Below are 19292 nucleotides of genomic sequence, written 5' to 3' on the forward strand. Positions count from 1 at the left end.
AAGTAATACTAAAAAAATAAATGCAAATAACATTTCACTCTAGTAGGCTAGAGACAGGAAAATAACCACATGTATGTGTGGAACCAATTTACACAAATCTTTCCATACAAACATTTTCCTACCAAACTGGGCATCAACTATAAACAGTAGCTTACTGCTAACAAAGGAGCTGTAGAATAATATAGTAGTTCAGTATAATGCTTCTAGAAAGAAATGGCTAAAAGGAAAATACATTTTAAAATATGGCCAGATTAGACATTGTGCATGTTTTGACAAGTGGGCAGAAATCCACATAGTCATAGTGAGAGAGGAAAAAAATCTATTTTAATAAAAAATGTTTTCAGGCTGTAACACAACAAAATGTGGAACAAGGCAAGTGGTATGAATACTTTCTGAAGACACTGTATCTGGGAGATATCTGTCCCAACTTCCCCTACACCCCAGGCCATATTTCATAACTATCGAGAGAGAGCGAGAAGCCAGGAAAATACTAATGAGAGGTGTCCTGGAGGGTGTCTAGTCAAATACTTTCATTTGGATTGCTGAGGGGAGGGTTTGAAGATTTTATTGGAAGCATTGGTTAATAGTGCAGTTTTTTTAATAGTGTGCTTGTGTCTGTCTGTGCTTATGTGTGTAGCCTGTAGAGGACAGGAGGCGAGTGAGAGCCATTCTTCCATACACCAAAGTGCCAGAGACCGATGAGATCAGGTAAAACCTACAAAGACACATTTTATGGAATGTGAGTGCCTTGTTGAAGGAGAGGACTGACAAAACAGACCTCTTCCTGTCATTTAGCAAGACCCAACACACTAACAGGTGAGTCTGGCTATCCTTTGTCAGATCATGAGAAACGTCTTTCTGAATCCAAGCCTTAACACAGAGATACTGCTAGCTCAGTCTTAGCTGACTGGATAGAACCATGCAATCTTTCTTTACAGTGTAGCTTAAAGGAGACACCTTGTGGTGAATTGGTGCTACTACACCCAAACATTGCTGCAGGAACTTGCTTCCATTTAGCCATGCGCATTAGTGAGGTCGGCCACTGATATTGTGCGATTAGACCTGGCTCGCAGTCAGCATTCCAATTCATCCCTAAGGTGTTCGATGGGGTTGATGTCAGGGCTCTGTGTAGGCCAGTCAAGTTTTTCCACCGATCTTGACAAACCACTTCTGTGTGGACCTTACTTTGTGCACGGGTGGCATAGTCATGCTAAAACAGGAAAGAGCCTGCCCTAAACTGTTGCCACAAAGTTGGAAGCACAGAAATGTCTAGAATGTCATTGTATGCTGTTGCTTTAAGATTTCCCTTCACTGGAACGAAGAGACCTAGCCCGACCCATGAGAAATAGCCACCAAACTTTATAGTTGCCACCATGCATTTGGACAGGTAGTTCTCCTGGCATGCGCCAAACCGATTTGTCTGTCTACCAGATGGTGGAGCGTGATTCATCACTCCAGAGAACGTGTTTCCACTGCTCCAATGGTGGCAAGCTTTACACCACTCCAGCCGACAGGGTGTGTGCTGGCATTGAGCATGGTGATATTAGGCTTGGGTTCAGCTGCTCGGCCATGGGAACCCATTTCATGCAGCTCTCGACGAACAGTTCTTGTGCTGACGTTGCTTGCAGATGCTTCAGCACTCGCTCTGTGAGCTTGTGTGGCCTACCACTTCACGGCTGAGCCGTTGTTGCTCCTAGATGTTTCCATTTCACAATAACAGCACCTACAGTTAACCGAGGAAGCTCTAGCAGGGCAGAAATTTGACAAACTGAGTTGTTGGAAAGGTGGGATCTAATGACGGTGCCACGTTGAAAGTCTGAGTTCTTCAGTCATTCTACAGCCAATGTTTGTCTATGGAGATTGCATGGATGTGTGCTCCATTTTTATACACCTGACAGGTGTGACTGAAATAGTCGAATACACTAATTTAAAGGGGTGTCCACATACTAGTTCAGTCGGCAATTAGCTGTAAAGCCTCAAGGAACCCCCACAGCCTTTAGATCTCTTAACTAAATAGACAATCATTATTGAGGAAAAGCGTGTTATTTTTTGTGTAAAAGGAGACGCAAGTGTAAGTACATGTGTAGCAAAACATTGACCTGTTCCTCCTCTCCTGTCCGTCAGCTTCCTGAAAGGGGACATGTTTATCGTTCACAATGAACTGGATGACGGCTGGATGTGGGTGACCAACGTGAGGACAGAGGAGCAGGGCCTCATTGTAGAGGATCTAGTGGAGGAGGTGGTGAGTTAAAGGCTTAAGATCAGCCCTAACCAGACACCATTCATTGTGCCCCAAACGGTACACTATGTTGTGCACTACTAAAGTAAATATGGTACCATTTGGGAAACTGTTGTGGTTTGCCATTTGAAAACGCCTTCGACCTTTTTTTTTAAACGTTACATGTTTTTTGTTAACCCAGGTGGCAATGGTAGCCATTTTATAAGTATTTTCTGTCTTTTAAATTTGTCATAACTGCTCCACTGATTGGTTGAACTGACATTGTTCTTGTTTTCAGGGACGGGAGGAGGACCCACATGAGGGCAAAGTGTAAGTTTATTTTTATTCTCCTAGGTGGCCATACTATCCAACACCCCCCCCCTCACTCACTCACACACACATACACACACACACACACACACAGAGAGAACATCAACTCAATAGGAGAGCTTCATTTCTTAAAATGGTTCATAGGTTGTCTAAAAATATCATTGGAAGTTCATTATATCCCCACCTTCTGGCTGCCTCTGCACGCAACCCATGGTTACAATATCTTCTATCCAACATATGTTTTCCTGTTGTGAAGGGGAGTGTGGTGTATACGTGAGGTCGACCGATTTAATCGGAATGGACGATTTTTTATTTTTATTTATTTTTTTTTTTTTTAAATTAGGGTCGATTTCAAGTTTTCATAACAGTCAGAAATCGGTATTTTTGGGCACTGATTTGGCCGTTTTTTTTTTTTTTTATTTAACTAGGCAAGTAAGTTAAGAACAGCCTACTGCCTAGGAATGGTGGGTTAACTGCCTCGTTCAGGGGCAGAATGACAGATTTTCACCCTGTCAGCTCGGGAGATCCAATCTGGCAACCTTATAGTTAACTAGTCCAACGCTATAACGACCTTCCTCTCTCTCGTTGCACTCCACAAGAAGACTGCCTGTTACGCGAATGCAGTAAGCCAAGGTAAGTTGCTAGCTAGCATTAAACTTATCTTATAAAATCAATCAATCATAATCACTAGTTAACTGCACATGGTTGATAGTAATAGAAATTATCAATCTAGCGTGTCCTGCGTTGCATATAATCTGACTGAGCATAGAAGCATCTAAGTATCTACCTGAGCGGTGGTAGGCAGAAGCAGGCATGTAAACATTCATTCAAACAGCACTTTCTTTGTGTTTTGCCAGCAGCTCTTTGTTGTGCGTCAAGCATTGCGCTGTTTATGACTTCAAGCCTATCAACTCCCGAGACGAGGCTGGTGTAACCGAAGTGAAATGGCTAGCTAAGTTAGCGCATGGTACAAATGGTATAGAGGGAAATAGTCCTATAATTACAACCTAAAACTTCTTACTTGGGAATATTGAAGACTCATTTTAAAAGGAACCACCAGCTTTCATATGTTCTCATGTTCTGAGCAAGGAACTTAAACGTTAGCTTTCTTACATGGCACATATTGCACTTTTACTTTCTTCTCCAACACTTTGTTTTTGCATTATTTAAACCAAATTGAACACGTTTCATTATTTATTTGAGGTTAAATTGATTTTATTGATGTATTATATGAAGTTAAAATAAGTGTTCATTCAGTATTGTTGCAATTGTCATTATTGCAAATTAAAAATCGGCCGATTTAATCGGTATCGGCCTTTTTGGTCCTCCAATAATCGGTATCAGCGTTGAAAAATCATAATTGGTCGACCTCTAGTGTATACAGCATACGTCGTTAGTGACATAGTCCATGTTTGCATCCATGCGGCTCAGTGAAGTCTATGATGTAGTTTGTGACTCTGATACAAACACAATCCGGCTGGTATTAGGTATGAAAGGGGACATATGTATGTTTATTTTGTTTGCCAGCCTCCCGACGACGGACTATAGAATGTGAAAAATACATTTCACAAATCAAGCATCAATTTATTTATTTTTTCAGTTAATTAATTCAGACTAAGTTTGCTTTCTGATGTCACAATTGACCAAGTCCAACAGGATCTATCAAGTTGTGATTCATCATCCTAGACTGATCCGACCCTTCTGAAACCCCTCACTGCCCCTTTTTAACCCAGCACATATTGATCTGTCGGTTTTCTTTCCCTCTACACTCTCCAATGGTCCATCCTGTCTTTAGCTGGTATCACGGCAAGATCAGCAAACAGGAGGCCTATAACCTTCTGATGACAGGTACCACTATACTTTACATATTACATGATCCTCACTATAACCTTCTGATGATGGGTATACTCTCTGCACAGTGGGAGTTACATTCCCATTTCTATGTGCTCTTGTTATCAACAAAATATTCTGTTGCCGAAATATATGTTCCGATAATGTATTGGTAGTAAAACATCAATACTAAACATGTTAATGCCAACAATATCAGTGAGTTTCTCTCGCTCTCTTTCATTTAGTTGGTCAAGTGTGCAGCTTCCTGGTCCGGCCGTCAGACAACACACCCGGGGATTACTCACTGTTTTTTCGCACTAATGAGAACATCCAAAGGTTTAAGATATGCCCCACCCCCAACAATCAGTACATGATGGGGGGGAGGTACTATAACAGGTATGTGTGACGGGGGCTCATTCTGTCTCCCAGTGCAGTAACCATCAACCATGAGGCAGGCATTCAATAGAATCAGAAAATAACTGGTTAGGAAAACCCTGTGGCCTTACCTATAATTGTATAAAGATGTTGTGATATCCAGGTTTACAGTCCCACATAGAAATGTAGCTTATACAGAAAGTACTAAATACTATTAAGTCTGAAGCGTTATGATGGTCACTGCTGGTCAGTAGAAATAACTGCTGTGCTCAGTCTCTCCTCTCTCTCTCTCTCTCTCTCTCTCTCTCTTTGACAGTGTTGATGACATTGTGGACCATTATAAGAAGGAGCAGATTGTAGAGGGCTACAACCTGAAAGATGCTGTTTCGGTTCAGGTAAGCCTGAGTTCAGAGACCTCCATAGTTGTGCAACCCCTATCATATCACTTTGAGAAAGCTATAGATTTACATGTATTTCATTTAATTGTGTTTTTTAATTGACATTCATGTTTGTATTTCAGCACCAGGAACAAGTGCTCTCAGAGTTGGTGGACGGCAAGGAGATCTATAACACTATCAGACGGAAAACGAAAGATGCGTTCTACAAAAACATTGTCAAGAAAGGCTACCTCCTATTCAACAAAGGTATAGTTGAAGTTGGAAGTTTGCATACTTAGGTTGTAGTCATTAACTCGTTTTTCAACCACTCCACAAATTTCTTCTTAACAAACTATAGTTTTGGCAAGTCAGTTAGGACATCTACTTTGTGCATGACACAAGTAATTTACAGATTATTTTACTTATAATTCACTGCGTCACAATTCCAGTGGGTCAGAAGTTTACATGCACAAAGTCAAATCAAAGTTTATTTGTCACGAATACCGAATACAACATTGAAATGCTTACTTACAGGCTCTAACCAATAGTGAAAAAAAGGTATTAGGTGAACAATGGGTAAGTAAAGAAATAAAACAACAGTAAAAATACAGGCTATATACAGTAGCGAGGCTATAAAAGTAGCAAAGTACATACAGACACCGGTTTGTATGGCTGATTTGAATATGTACATGTAGATGTGGTTAAAGTGACTATGCATATATGATGAACAGAGAGTAGCAGTAGCGTAAAGAAGGGGGTGGCGGGACACAATGCAGATATCCCGGTTAGCCAATGTGCGGGAGCACTGGTTGGTCTGCCAAATTGAGGTAGTGTGTACATGAATGTATAGTTAGTGACTGCATATATGATAAACAGAGTAGCAGCAGCGTAAAGAGGGGTTTGGGAGGCACACATTGCAAATAGTCCGGGTAGCCATTTGATTACCTGTTCAGGAGTCTTATGGCTTGGGGGTAAAAACTGTTGAGAAGCCTTTTTGTCCTAGACTTGGCACTCTGGTACTGCTTGTCATGCGGTAGTAGAGAGAACAGTCTATGGCTGGGGTTTTTGACCATTTTTAGGGCCTTCCTCTGACACTTCCTGGTGTAGAGGTCCTGGATGGCAGGCAGCTTAGCCCCAGTGATGTACTGGGCCGTACGCACTACTCTCTGTCGTGCCTTGCGGATGGAGGCCCGAGCAATTGCCGTACCAGGCATTGATGCAACCAGTTGCTGTGCCTTTAAACAGCTTGGAAAATTCCAGAAAATGATGTCATGGCTTTAGAAGCTTCTGATTGGAGGTGTACCTGTGGATGTATTTCAAGGCCTACCTTCAAACTCAGTGCCTCTTTGCTTGACATCATGGGAATATCTAAAGAAATCAGCCAAGACCTCAGAAAAACAATTGTAGACCTCCAAGTCTGGTGGCAATTACCAAACACCTGAAGATGACCATGTTCATCTGTGCGTACTATTGTTTAAACACCATGGGACCACACAGCCGTCATACCGCTCAGGAAGGAGAGGCGTTCTGTCTCCCAGAGATGAACGTACTGTGGTGCGAAAAGTGCAAATCAATCCCAGAACAACAGCAAAGGACCTTGTGAAGATGCTGGAGGAAACAAATATATCTATATCCACAGTAAAACGAGTCCTTTATCGACATAACCTGAAAGGCCGCTCAGCAAGGAAGAAGCCACTGCTCCAAAACCGCCGTAAAAAAGCCAGATTATGGTTTGCAACTGCACATGGGGACAGAGATTGTACTTTTTGGAGAAATTTCCTCTGGTCTGATGAAACAAAAAAATAACTGTTTGGCCATAATGACCATCGTTATGTTTGGAGGAAAAAGGGGGCGACTTGCAAGCCAAAGAACACCATCCCAACCGTGAAGCACAAGAGTGGCAGCATCATGTTGTGGGGGTGTTTTAATGCTGGAGGGACCGGGGCACTTCACAAAATAGATGGCATCATGAGGAAGAAAAATGATGTGGATATTATTGAAGCAACATCTCAAGACATCAGTCAGGAAGTTAAAGCTTGGTCGCAAATGGGTCTTCCAAATGGACAATGACCCCAAGCATACTTCCAGAGTTGTGGCAAAATGGCTTAAGGACAACAAAGTCAAGGTATTGAAGTAGCCATCACAAAGCCCTGACCTCAATCCTATAAAACATTTGTGGGCAGAACTGAAAAGGCGTGTGTGAGCAAGGAGGCATACGAACCTGACTGAGTTACGTCAGGAGGACTGGGCCAAAATTCACCCAACTTATTGTGGGGAGCTTGTGGAAGGCTACCTGAAGCGTTTGACCCAAGTTAAACAATGTAAAGGCAATGCTACCAAATACTAATTGAGTGCATGTAAACTTCTGACCCACTGAGAATGTGATGAAAGAAATAAAAGCTGAAATCAATCACTCTACTATTATTCTGACATTTCACATTCTTAAAATGAAGTGGTGATCCTAAGATGGGGCATTTTTACTAGGATTAAATGTCAGAAATTGTGAAACTGAGTGTAAATGTGTTTGTCTAAGTTGTATGTAAACTTCCGACTTCAACTGTAAGTAGCCTTGTATGAGCCTTTGCTTGCAAACCGGAACGGTTCATAGGACAGGAGCCTGTTTCTAAAACGTGAGGCAGCTTGATGTACAAGTATACCCCCTGGACAAGGCGCTAGTCTATCACAGGGCCTTACCCCCAATCTATCTCATTTATGCTGAGTGCCAAGTAGAGACTCATCAGGTCCCGTTTTTTTGGTATGGCTCGGCTCACAACCTTCCAATCTCAGGGCAGACACTCTAACCGCAAGGCCACTGAGTTGGTAACAAAGGTACCAATATGTTTTTACTCTTGATTTTTATACAGAGAATGGAACCTCAAATATCTGCAAATGTAATCTAGACCTTAGCCTGTTTCCATTACTCTTACTTCTCCCTGAAGTGGTCACTGGTATACCACCCCCCCATATTTAAAAGGAAAGGACTAGTGTGTTAAATATGGTGTAAACTCCTCCATAAACTTGAGGGAGTGAAGAAGTGCATGCAGATGAGAGAGAATTTGGAAATTGGCCTGACGTCTTCTATCATTCCTAACCCTCTCACCATCTCCAGGCAAAGGTAAGCGGTGGAAGAACCTCTACTTCATCCTGGAGGGGAACGACGCCCAGCTCATCTACTTTGAGAGTGAAAAGAGAGCCACCAAACCCAAAGGTCTGATTGACCTGAGTGTGTGTTCCGTGTACGGTGTGCACGACAGTCTGTTTGGCAGGTGAGACACACGTTGATCTGAGTGGACATTGACAAGAACGAATCATTGCAAAATAACAATAGCTACTTTACGGAGGGAAAATGTACTTACTACAACTGATTATGTGGTTGTCTCAGCTAGCTATCTTAAGATGAATGCATTAATTGTAATTCACTCTGGATAAGAGCAAAATGTCAAATGTATTTTTTTATTTTATTTTTGTTGCCGTGTTGTGCTGAGTTTTGTACTTAGTTCTCCGCAGTCTGAATTTGATAAATTCTGAGTTTGATCAATTGGATACATTCGATTGGGCACATACTTGTTCAGTAATGCCTGGCTGTCCTGTTTGCAGACCAAACTGTTTCCAAGTTGTGGTCCAGCACTTTAGTGAGGAACAGTACATATTCTACTTCGCTGGCGAGACTCCTGAACAGGCACAGGTTTGTACCGATCCCTCTGTTTGTCTGTCTGGATGTTCTGTCCCAATCACACCTTTCTTTAGTATTACAGTGTTCTTTCCTCTCTGTAGGACTGGATGAAATGTCTGCACACGTTCTGCAGTAACCTTAGGAAACCCACCCAGCCCACTCCCAACAAGCGGCTCCGACAGGTACAAACACTGGCAATTCCAGTCAAATGCTGTTTGCATTGTGCATTTCAGAAAATGCATTTGCCACGTATGCATAGTAAATCAAATTCATACCACATTTGTTTGATTTGGCAATACAGTATTGAATCTTGAAATGCAAGTTGGGCCTCAACTTCCCAAAGAACAAACCCTATGCATCAATCATCTTTTTTTTTTAAGATTGTTTACCAATATATTCATTTGATACAAGCCACTTTGGATAATGGCATAGTATGTGACCCAATGCGAGATTCAAACCCGCTACTGTGGTGTTCCATGCACCTTACTCCAGCCAGCTGAGGCATCAGAAACCCTGACTGTTTGTCGTCCTGGTGTGTGTGTGTGTCCCATCAGGTGAGCAGCCTGGTCCTGTATGTGGAGGAGGCCCACAAGCTGCCTGTGAAGCACTTCACCAACCCCTACTGCAACATCTACCTGAACAATGTGCAGGTGGCCAAGACCCACCCCCGAGAGGGCCAGAACCCCGTCTTCACAGAAGAGTTCATCTTTGAGTCAGTCCCAATTACAACTCCATTCAATGGCAATTTAGTGTGAAATGGACATTTTGTATTTGGCTTTCATATACTTTAACTTATATCATAACTTCTCACTGCACTTAGTAATATGTCCATACTATTGCATTGATACAATGATTAGCTATCATGTTTGGGTTCCTTACATTGACTGACATTTTTTGGATTCCCCTCAGTGACTTGTCGAGTGAAATCAACAGGTTTGAAATCAGCCTGAGCAATAAGACAAAGAAGAGTAAAGAAAGTGACATCTGTGAGTCATCGTTCTACTTGGACTAGCCATCTCAAACCCTCTCCTTTTATAATCCCATATCGATATGAGAAATGACTTGCGGCAGTGTGTTAGTGCCCCTGTGTTCCACTCCATCTCTCTCTCCCTCTGCCTCAGTGTTCATGCGTTGCCAGCTGAGCCGCCTACAGAAGGGCCAGATGATAGACGAGTGGTTCCCTCTGAGCTCACACGTGCCTCTGAAGGGCATCGAGCCGGGCTCTCTGAGGGTCCGAGCCCGCTACTCCATGGAGAAAATCATGCCTGAGGAGGAGTACAGCGAGTTCAAAGAGGTCAGACATACCCTACTAATGAAGATAATTCAGGATTTCATCAATGTAGGATTAAGTCAAATCAAAGTTTATTGGTCGTGTACACAGTTTTGCAGATGTTATCGCAGGTGCAGCAAAAGGCTTGTTTCCAGCTCCAACAGGTATAATGACCAGCACACACTCAGTGAGACATCCAAAACAAGGATTTGCAGTTACCTGGTTACACCACCCTGCTGCCTTATCTACATAGACTTGGAATCACTGGCTACTTTAATAATGGAACACTAGTCCCTATAGTAATGTTTACATACTGCTTTACTCTTCTCATATGTACTGTATTCTATTCTACTTTGTTAGTCAATGCCACTGATATTGTTCAAGCTAATATGTATTTCTTAATTCAATTTTTCTTAGATTTGTGTTTTTCAAATTCTTAGAAACTACTGCACTGTTGGAGCTAGAAACACCAGCATTTCACTACACCTGACATAACATCTGCTAAATATGTGTATGTGACCAATACAATTTGATTTAATACACATACTCAGTGAGACATCCAAAACAAGGATCAGCAGTTGGTTACATAGTGTATGTGTCCTGGAAAAGATACGTGGAAAATGATCGCCCACTTGTTTTTACATCGTGTCACTGACCCGAGTCTGTCCTTCGGTCTGTCTGTCCGTGTCCCTCAGCTGATCCTGCTGAAGGAGTTCCATGTGATCTATGCTCTGGCCCATGTGTGTGGGCAGGACCGCACCCTGCTGGCCAGCATCCTGCTGCGCATCTTCAGACACGAGAGGACAGAGGCCCCCTTACTCAGGACACTCAATGACCGAGAGATCAACATGGAGGGTATTGAGATGAATATTTACAGATATTCTATTGTTCTAGTGACATCATTCTATTTTAGTGACATAGCATTTCCCTTTGGCTGGGTCTTTATCATCCTGAAGTATCTCCATTTGTAGATGCTTGGAGGCAGATTGTGTTAGTATGATTTCAACATGAAAGCTATGACAGACAGACACACACACACACACCGTTGGCTGACGAGAAGTCCCCCCTCTCTGACGTTTCCCAGACGAGGCGACAACCCTGTTCCGAGCGACCACTCTGGCCAGCACGCTGATGGAGCAGTACATGAAGGCCACGGCCACACCCTTCGTCCACCACGCCCTCAAAGATACAATCCTCAAGATCATGGAGAGCAAGCAGTCCTGCGAGGTAAACACACACTTTCTATTTATGCAGAAAGGCTTTTCATACTTAGAGCTTGGGCTAAACAAAAACAAGGCTACCTCTATCTACTGTATCTGTTTTGGCTTGTAAAATAGTTTGGGCAACATCTGTAAAGTTACGTTAGTCATAACTCTTTCAGCTGAGAAGTGTATGGGCTCCAACCCAGCTATTTATTCATGTTATCTCCTGAGTGGAAAGGAGCACTCTGCATTTGTAACATCATATTAGTACTTTGGCTACCCAGAAGACATGACACAGATTCAACTTTGGTTCCTGCTTGGCATTCTCCAGTTTCTGTTGTGATCCCGCAGGACTCTGAAAATCTCTTCTGGGACAGAGGACATTACACACTGTGACATTTAACATTGATCGTGTACAGTTGCATTCAACATCAAATCCTACTCTAGTGAAAGAGGTCTCATGTAACACCTTCCTAATATTGAGTTGCACCGCCTTCTGCATCAGAACAGCCTCAAACCTTTCCTTCCCTTCATCTACACTGATTTTGAAGTGGATTTAACAAGTGACGTCAGTAAGGGATCATAGCTTTCACCTGGTCAGTCTGTCATAGAAAGAGCAGGTGTTCATAATGTTTTGTACACTCAGTGTATGTCTATGATGAAACATCTCTTTCTCTCTCCCTCCCTCTAGCTGAACCCCTCCAAACTGGAGAAGAATGAGGATGTGCATCTGAACCTGGCCCACCTCCTCCTAATCCTGTCTGAGCTGGTGGAGAAGATCTTCATGGCGGCTGAGATCCTGCCCCCGTAAGCACACACACCACGTTCACGGTGCATATACCAACAAACTAACACGGGAACCATCCACATGTGATATTAGGGTTGGGTGATATACGAACTTTAGTCATATCGTCGATCGTGACTCGTTTATTTGGACTAGCAAAAAGACGAATCAATCCCAGTTGATCATTTGACTAGAATTAAAACATTTCACTGTGTCTGTACTGTTCTGCTTTGTCAAGTGTAAATAGGCTTTCATCTGTCATCGACGATGACGTCCCCATCGATGATGGCTGTCAATCATTGTCGACACCCGATGACATCGTTCATCGGCCCAACCCTAATAAGTAAGGAAGTGTATATTCGACCAGCAGAACACAAACTTAAGTTTAGACATAGGGGTCGAAATCACTTACGTTAGGTTTTGGAATGAGGGTCAGAATAAGGTTGGGTATAGTTTGAGGTTAAGGGAAAAGTAACATTGGGTTAGAGTACCACCACCCACCGCCATTAATTTTCTGCCAGTAAAATATACACTGCCAGTAAGAAACCATTTCCATAGTTTGAACCTTATATCATGACGTTCTTCTGTTGTACAATCAATTTATTATGTCATTGGACAAACCAACAAATTAACTGAAAACATGAAAGTAGATCCATAGGGTAGTTTGACGTGTATACAGTATATTTAAGTCATATTCCAGTATTCACATTTCTCTCTCATTGACCCTTTCAGAACTCTACGATATATCTATGGGTGTCTACAGAAGTCAGTGCAGCAGAAATGGCCCAACACCACTATGAGAACCCGGGTGGTCAGGTAACTAACTATAGACACCATAACTCTACTTTGCGATCTGAAATCCTCATGTATAGGCATCGCAGAGAACTGGAATGGTGAAGCCCTTGGTCAAGGGGGAGCTCTATTGGGAACATTTAACAAAGTTCTACATGTGATGAATACAATTTTGATTTGAAGTACTGATTTCTTGTTTGGCTATTCCAGTGGCTTTGTGTTCCTGAGACTGATCTGTCCTGCCATCCTCAACCCAAGAATGTTCAACATCATCACTGGTGAGCTTAACCTGTTATGGCTGCAATGCCGATTCCCGGATCGATATGACAACTACCAGTGAAAATAGAGGGCGCCAAGTTCAAACCACAAATCTCATAATTACAATTCCTAAAACATACATACATGTGTCTTATATAATTTTAAAGCTATTTTCCTTGTTAATCCCACAAGTGTCCAATTTCAAATAGGCTTTTCAGCGAAAGCACTACAAACGATTACCGTATGTTAAGTCTCCACCAAACCACAATAAGCACAGCCATTTTCCAGAAAAATATAGCATTCACAAAAACCAGAAATAAAGATAAAATTAATCACTAACCTTGAATTATCTTCATCAGATGACACTCATAGGATAAAGTTCATATTTATATAAAAAAAATCTGAGTTTACATTGGTGTGTTAGATTCACTAGTTCCAAAAACATCAAGTGATTTTGCACAGCCACATCATTCAACAGAAATGCTCATCATAAATGTAGATGATAATACATGGAATTATAGATATACCTCTCAATGCAACCGCTGTGTCACATTTCAAAAAAACTTTACGGAATAAGAAACGCATGCAATAATCTGAGACTGCGCTCAAAAGTAAAAACACCACAGCCGCAAAGATGGCGTCAACATAAACAAGAAATTACATGATAAATATTCCCTTACCTTTGATCTACATCAGAAAGCACTCCAGGAATCCCAGGTCCACAATAAATATTTGTTTTGTTTGAAAATGTCCATTATTTATGTCCAAATACCTTTTGTTAGAGCGTTTGGTATACATATCCAAACGCTAATTCTGGTCAGCGTTATATCGGACAAAAACTTCAAAAAGTGATATTACCGGTCGAATAAACATTTCAAACTAAGTACAGAATCAATCATTAGGATGTTTTTAACATAACTTCAATAAAGTTCCAAACGGAGTATTCCTTCTTGGGTTTGTGAGCAATGGAACGCAAGTGACTACCATGAGGAAAAAGCACCATCACAAATTGGCTGCTTGATGGACATCTGATATATTCTTCTCTCATTCACTCCCACAACAACATAATAATCATTATAATTTCTATTAATGGTTGACATCTAGTGGAACCCCTAGGCAGTGCAACATCATTCATATCTCAAGGGGATTTCATTGGGGACTCAAGCTCAGATTTCTGACTTCCTGTTTTGATTTCAACTCAGGATTTTGCCTGCCGGTATGAGTGCTGTTATACTCACAGACATCATTCAAACAGTTTTAGAAACGTCAGTGTTTTCTATCCAATACTAATAATAATATGCAAATATTAGCTACTATGACTGAGGAGCAGGCCGTTTTGATATGGGCACCTTTCATTCAAGCTACTCAATACTGCCCCTGCAGCCATAAAAAGTTAACCCTTCGATGTATTTCAGAAATTGATTATTGCTTAGCTTGGAATGAACAGTATGATGTCCATACATTACTTAATATCCGTGTGTGTTCAATTGTTTTGTTTTTTGTGTAGACCCTCCCTCTGCAACAGCGGGACGTACCCTCACTCTGGTTGCCAAGTCTGTCCAGAACCTGGCTAACCTGGTGGAGTTTGGTGCTAAGGTAAGACCTCCTTAAATCTCCTACGCTTTTCAGTGTGGGGACGTTTCTATCCCTGTGTCATCTAAGCACAGGCAAACCAAAGTGTAATCCTTCACAGCTTTGTGTTGTACCTGGTTCATGGAACAGTAGTTATAATATTGGGAGAGTTTATTAGGCATGGCGTGGGGGCTGGAGTTTGTACATTTCACACCATTCCATTGGGCTCAAGTGAAATCTCCACCTACCCAAGACATGTGGCCATGCAAAACAGACTCGCCCATTCATAACTTTACCATCTGTATGTCAGAAAGTAATGGAGTGTTCCTCTTTTCAATCCAGGAGCCCTACATGGAGGGAGTGAACCCCTTCATCAAAAACAACAAACATAGGATGATCATGTTTTTGGATGAGTTGGGTGTAGGTTACCTGTTTTCATTTCCTTTAGACATCATTTGAACTCTTAAGTACTTGTAAACGTCATAGCAATTCTCTCCCAATGTCTAGGGACGACATTAATGTGTGTGCATGTGTCCTTTCTAGAATGTCCCTGACCTCCCTGACGCTACAGAGCACTTTAGGACAGACCTGTCCCGTGACCTTGCTGCCCTGCATGAGATCTGTGTCTCACACTCAGACGACCTCCGCACCTTGAGCAACGAGAGGGGAGCACAGCAGGTGTGTAAAGTTTTAATGTCACATGCACTAGAACAGTGAAATGCCTTTCTTGCAAGCTTTTGCAAGCTGAAAACCCAACAATGCAGTAATCATTATCATTAATCATCATTACTACAAATAGCATTACTACAAATAGCAGAATAAAAAACATGAGAAATAGAAATAAGAACACGAGAAAGGAAGAAGCTATATACAGGGTCAGTTCCAATACCATATTTACAATGTGCAGGGATATTGGAGTGATTGAGGTAGATATGTACACTATACAGTGCCTTGCGAAAGTATTCGGCCCCCTTGAACTTTGCGACCTTTTGCCACATTTCAGGCTTCAAACATAAAGATATAAAGCTGTATTTTTTGTGAAGAATCAACAACAAGTGGGACACAATCATGAAGTGGAACGACATTTATTGGATATTTCAAACTTTTTTTAACAAATCAAAAACTGAAAAATTGGGCGTGCAAAATTATTCAGCCCCTTTACTTTCAGTGCAGCAAACTCTCTCCAGAAGTTCAGTGAGGATCTCTGAATGATCCAATGTTGACCTAAATGACTAATGATGATAAATACAATCCACCTGTGTGTAATCAAGTCTCCGTATAAATGCACCTGCAATGTGATAGTCTCAGAGGTCCGTTAAAAGCGCAGAGAGCATCATGAAGAACAAGTAACACACCAGGCAGGTCCGAGATACTGTTGTGAAGTAGTTTAAAGCCGGATTTGGATACAAAAAGATTTCCCAAGCTTTAAACATCCCAAGGAGCACTGTGCAAGCGATAATATTGAAATGGAAGGAGTATCAGACCACTGCAAATCTACCAAGACCTGGCCGTCCCTCTAAACTTTCAGCTCATACAAGGAGAAGACTGATCAGAGATGCAGCCAAGAGGCCCATGATCACTCTGGATGAACTGCAGAGATCTACAGCTGAGGTGGGAGACTCTGTCCATAGGACAACAATCAGTCGTATATTGCACAAATCTGGCCTTTATGGAAGAGTGGCAAGAAGAAAGCCATTTCTTAAAGATATCCATAAAAAGTGTTGTTTAAAGTTTGCCACAAGCCACCTGGGAGACACACCAAACATGTGGAAGAAGGTGCTCTGGTCAGATGAAACCAAAATTGAAATTTTTGGCAACAATGCAAAATGTTATGTTTGGCGTAAAAGCAACACAGCTCATCACCCTGACCACACCATACCCACTGTCAAACATGGTGGTGGCAGCATCATGGTTTGGGCCTGCTTTTCTTCAGCAGGGACAGGGAAGATGGTTAAAATTGATGGGAAGATGGATGGAGCCAAATACAGGACCATTCTGGAAGAAAACCTGATGGAGTCTGCAAAAGACCTGAGACTGGGACGGAGATTTGTCTTCCAACAAGACAATGATCCAAAACATAAAGCAAAATCTACAATGGAATGGTTCAAAAATAAACATATCCAGGTGTTAGAATGGCCAAGTCAAAGTCCAGACCTGAATCCAATCGAGAATCTGTGGAAAGAACTGAAAACTGCTGTTCACAAATGCTCTCCATCCAACCTCACTGAGCTCAAGCTGTTTTGCAAGGAGGAATGGGAAAAAATTTCAGTCTCTCGATGTGCAAAACTGATAGACATACCCCAAGCGACTTACAGCTGTAATCGCAGCAAAAGGTGGCGCTACAAAGTATTAACTTAAGGGGGCTGAATAATTTTGCACGCCCAATTTTTCCGTTTTTGATTTGTTAAAAAAGTTTGAAATATCCAATAAATGTCGTTCCGCTTCATGATTGTGTCCCACTTGTTGTTGATTCTTCACAAAAAAATACAGTTTTATATCTTTATGTTTGAAGCCTGAAATGTGGCAAAAGGTCGCAAAGTTCAAGGGGGCCGAATACTTTCGCAAGGCACTGTATATACAAAGGTATGTGGACACCCCTTCAAATGAGTGGATTTGGCTATTTCAACCACATCCTTTGCTGACAGGTGTATAGAATCGAGCACACAGCCTTGCAATCTCCATAGACATTGGCGGTAGAATGGCCTTACTTTCAAGCTCAGTGACTTTCAATGTGGCACCACCATAGAATGCCGCCTTTCCAACAAGTCAGTTAGCCAACTCTAAGTGCTGTTGTTGTCAAGTGGAGACGTTTAGGAGCAGCAACTTTTCAGCTGTGAAGTGGTACGCCACACATGCTTACAGAACGGGACTACCGAGTGCGTAGTGCATAAGAATTGTCTGTTCTCGGTTGCAACACTCACTACCAAGTTCCAAACTGCCTTTTGGAAGCAACGTCAGCACAAGAACTGTTCGTCGGGAGCTTCGTGAAATGGGTTTCCATGGCCAAGAAGCTGCACACAAGCTTAAGATCACCATGCGCAATACCAAGCTGGAGTGGGGTAAAGTTTGCTGCCATTGGACTCTGGAGCAGTGGAAATGTGTTCTCCGGCATGATGAATCATACTTCACCATCAGGCAGTCCAACAGACTAATCTGTATTTGGCAAATCTGCCTGGTATGCGTAGTGCCAACTGTAAAGTTTGGAGGTGGTCTGGGGCTGCTTTTCATGGTTTGGGCTAGGCCCCTTAGTTCCAGAGAAAGGAAATCTTAACGCAACAGCATACAATGACATTCTAGACATCTAACAGATGTGTGGAAGAACTTGACTGGCCTGCACAGATCCCCGACCTCAATCCCATCGAACACCTTTGGGATGAATTGGAACGCCGACTGAGATGAGCCTAATCGCCCAACATCACTGCCCAACCTCACTAATGCTCTTGTGGCTGAATGGAATCAAGTAACAACATCTAGTGGAAAGCCTTCCCAGAAGAGTGCAGGCTATAATAGCAGCAAAATGGGGGCCAACTCCATATTAATGCCCATGATTTTGGAATAGATGTTCGACAGGTGTCCACATACTTTTGCTCATGTAGTGTATTTAACCAGTGATTGAAAGGCAAGAACGGCTATGTTAAAGGGACAATCTGTTTCACCCATTTTGGGATTTCTCAATTAAATAGATTCTTGAATTTTTCTCTACCTTTTATTAACCAGGTAGGCCAGTTGAGAACAAGTTCTCATTTATAACTGCAACCTGGCCAAGATAAAGCAAAGCAGTGTGACACCAACAACACAGAGTTACACATGGAATAAACAAACGTACAGTCAATAACAAAATTAAGTCTGTACAGTGTGTGCAAATGTTAAGGGGTTAAGGCAATAAATAGGCCATAGTAATTACAATTTAGCAAATTAACACTGGAGTGATAGATGTGCAGATGATGATGTACAAGTAGAAATACTGGTGTGCAAAAAGTAAATAAAACTATGGGGATGAGGTATGTAGTTGGATGGGCTATTTACAGATGGTCTGTGTACAGCTGCAGTGATCGGTAAGCTGCACAGATAGCTGATGCTTAAAGTTAGTGAGAGAGATAGTGGGGAGAATAAGTGTTTGATACACTCCCGATTTTGCAGGTTTTTCTACTTACAAAGCATGTAGAGGTCTGTAATTTATCATAGGTACACTTCAACTGTGAGAGACGTAATCTAAAACAAAAATCCAGAAAATCACATTGTATGATTCTTAAGTAATTAATTTGCATTTTATTGCATGACATAAGTATTTGATCACCTACCACCAGTAAGAATTCCAGCTCTCACAGACCTGTTAGTTTTTCTTTAAGAAGACCTCCTGTTCTCCACTCATCAACTGTATTAACTGCACCTGTTTGAACTCGTCTGGCGACGAATATGTAGCAAGGGCCAGCCGACGAGAGCATACAGGTCATAGTGGTGGGTAGTATATGTGGCTTTGGTGACAAAACGGATGGCACTGTAATAGGCTGCATCCAGTTTGCTGAGTAGAGTAGAGGCTATTTTGTAAAGGAAATTGCCGAAGTCGAGGATCGGTAGGATAGTCAGTTTTATGAGGGTATGTTTGGCAGC

The 19292-nt window shown here is 41.9% G+C and overlaps 1 protein-coding gene across 3 annotated transcripts in view; it reads left to right on the forward strand.

Annotated features, from left to right (window-relative positions):
• The window catches only part of LOC135521447 (ras GTPase-activating protein 1-like), a 47488-nt gene that overhangs the window by 26509 nt on the left and 1687 nt on the right, over positions 1 to 19292 (forward strand). For all 3 annotated transcript variants that reach the window (XM_064947305.1, XM_064947316.1, XM_064947342.1), the window contains 22 exons: positions 638 to 708; positions 2125 to 2242; positions 2517 to 2548; positions 4344 to 4396; positions 4624 to 4774; positions 5070 to 5148; positions 5274 to 5397; positions 8240 to 8396; positions 8728 to 8815; positions 8905 to 8985; positions 9358 to 9515; positions 9713 to 9789; positions 9925 to 10097; positions 10769 to 10928; positions 11158 to 11300; positions 11967 to 12082; positions 12298 to 12402; positions 12792 to 12875; positions 13062 to 13129; positions 14617 to 14705; positions 15024 to 15101; positions 15225 to 15359. In XM_064947305.1, coding sequence (XP_064803377.1) covers positions 638 to 708; positions 2125 to 2242; positions 2517 to 2548; positions 4344 to 4396; positions 4624 to 4774; positions 5070 to 5148; positions 5274 to 5397; positions 8240 to 8396; positions 8728 to 8815; positions 8905 to 8985; positions 9358 to 9515; positions 9713 to 9789; positions 9925 to 10097; positions 10769 to 10928; positions 11158 to 11300; positions 11967 to 12082; positions 12298 to 12402; positions 12792 to 12875; positions 13062 to 13129; positions 14617 to 14705; positions 15024 to 15101; positions 15225 to 15359 — 2340 coding nt within the window. The remainder of the gene's footprint in view (positions 1 to 637; positions 709 to 2124; positions 2243 to 2516; positions 2549 to 4343; positions 4397 to 4623; positions 4775 to 5069; positions 5149 to 5273; positions 5398 to 8239; positions 8397 to 8727; positions 8816 to 8904; positions 8986 to 9357; positions 9516 to 9712; positions 9790 to 9924; positions 10098 to 10768; positions 10929 to 11157; positions 11301 to 11966; positions 12083 to 12297; positions 12403 to 12791; positions 12876 to 13061; positions 13130 to 14616; positions 14706 to 15023; positions 15102 to 15224; positions 15360 to 19292) is intronic.

The sequence above is a fragment of the Oncorhynchus masou genome, chromosome 1 (assembly GCF_036934945.1).
Source record: "Oncorhynchus masou masou isolate Uvic2021 chromosome 1, UVic_Omas_1.1, whole genome shotgun sequence".
NCBI lineage: Eukaryota > Metazoa > Chordata > Actinopteri > Salmoniformes > Salmonidae > Oncorhynchus > Oncorhynchus masou.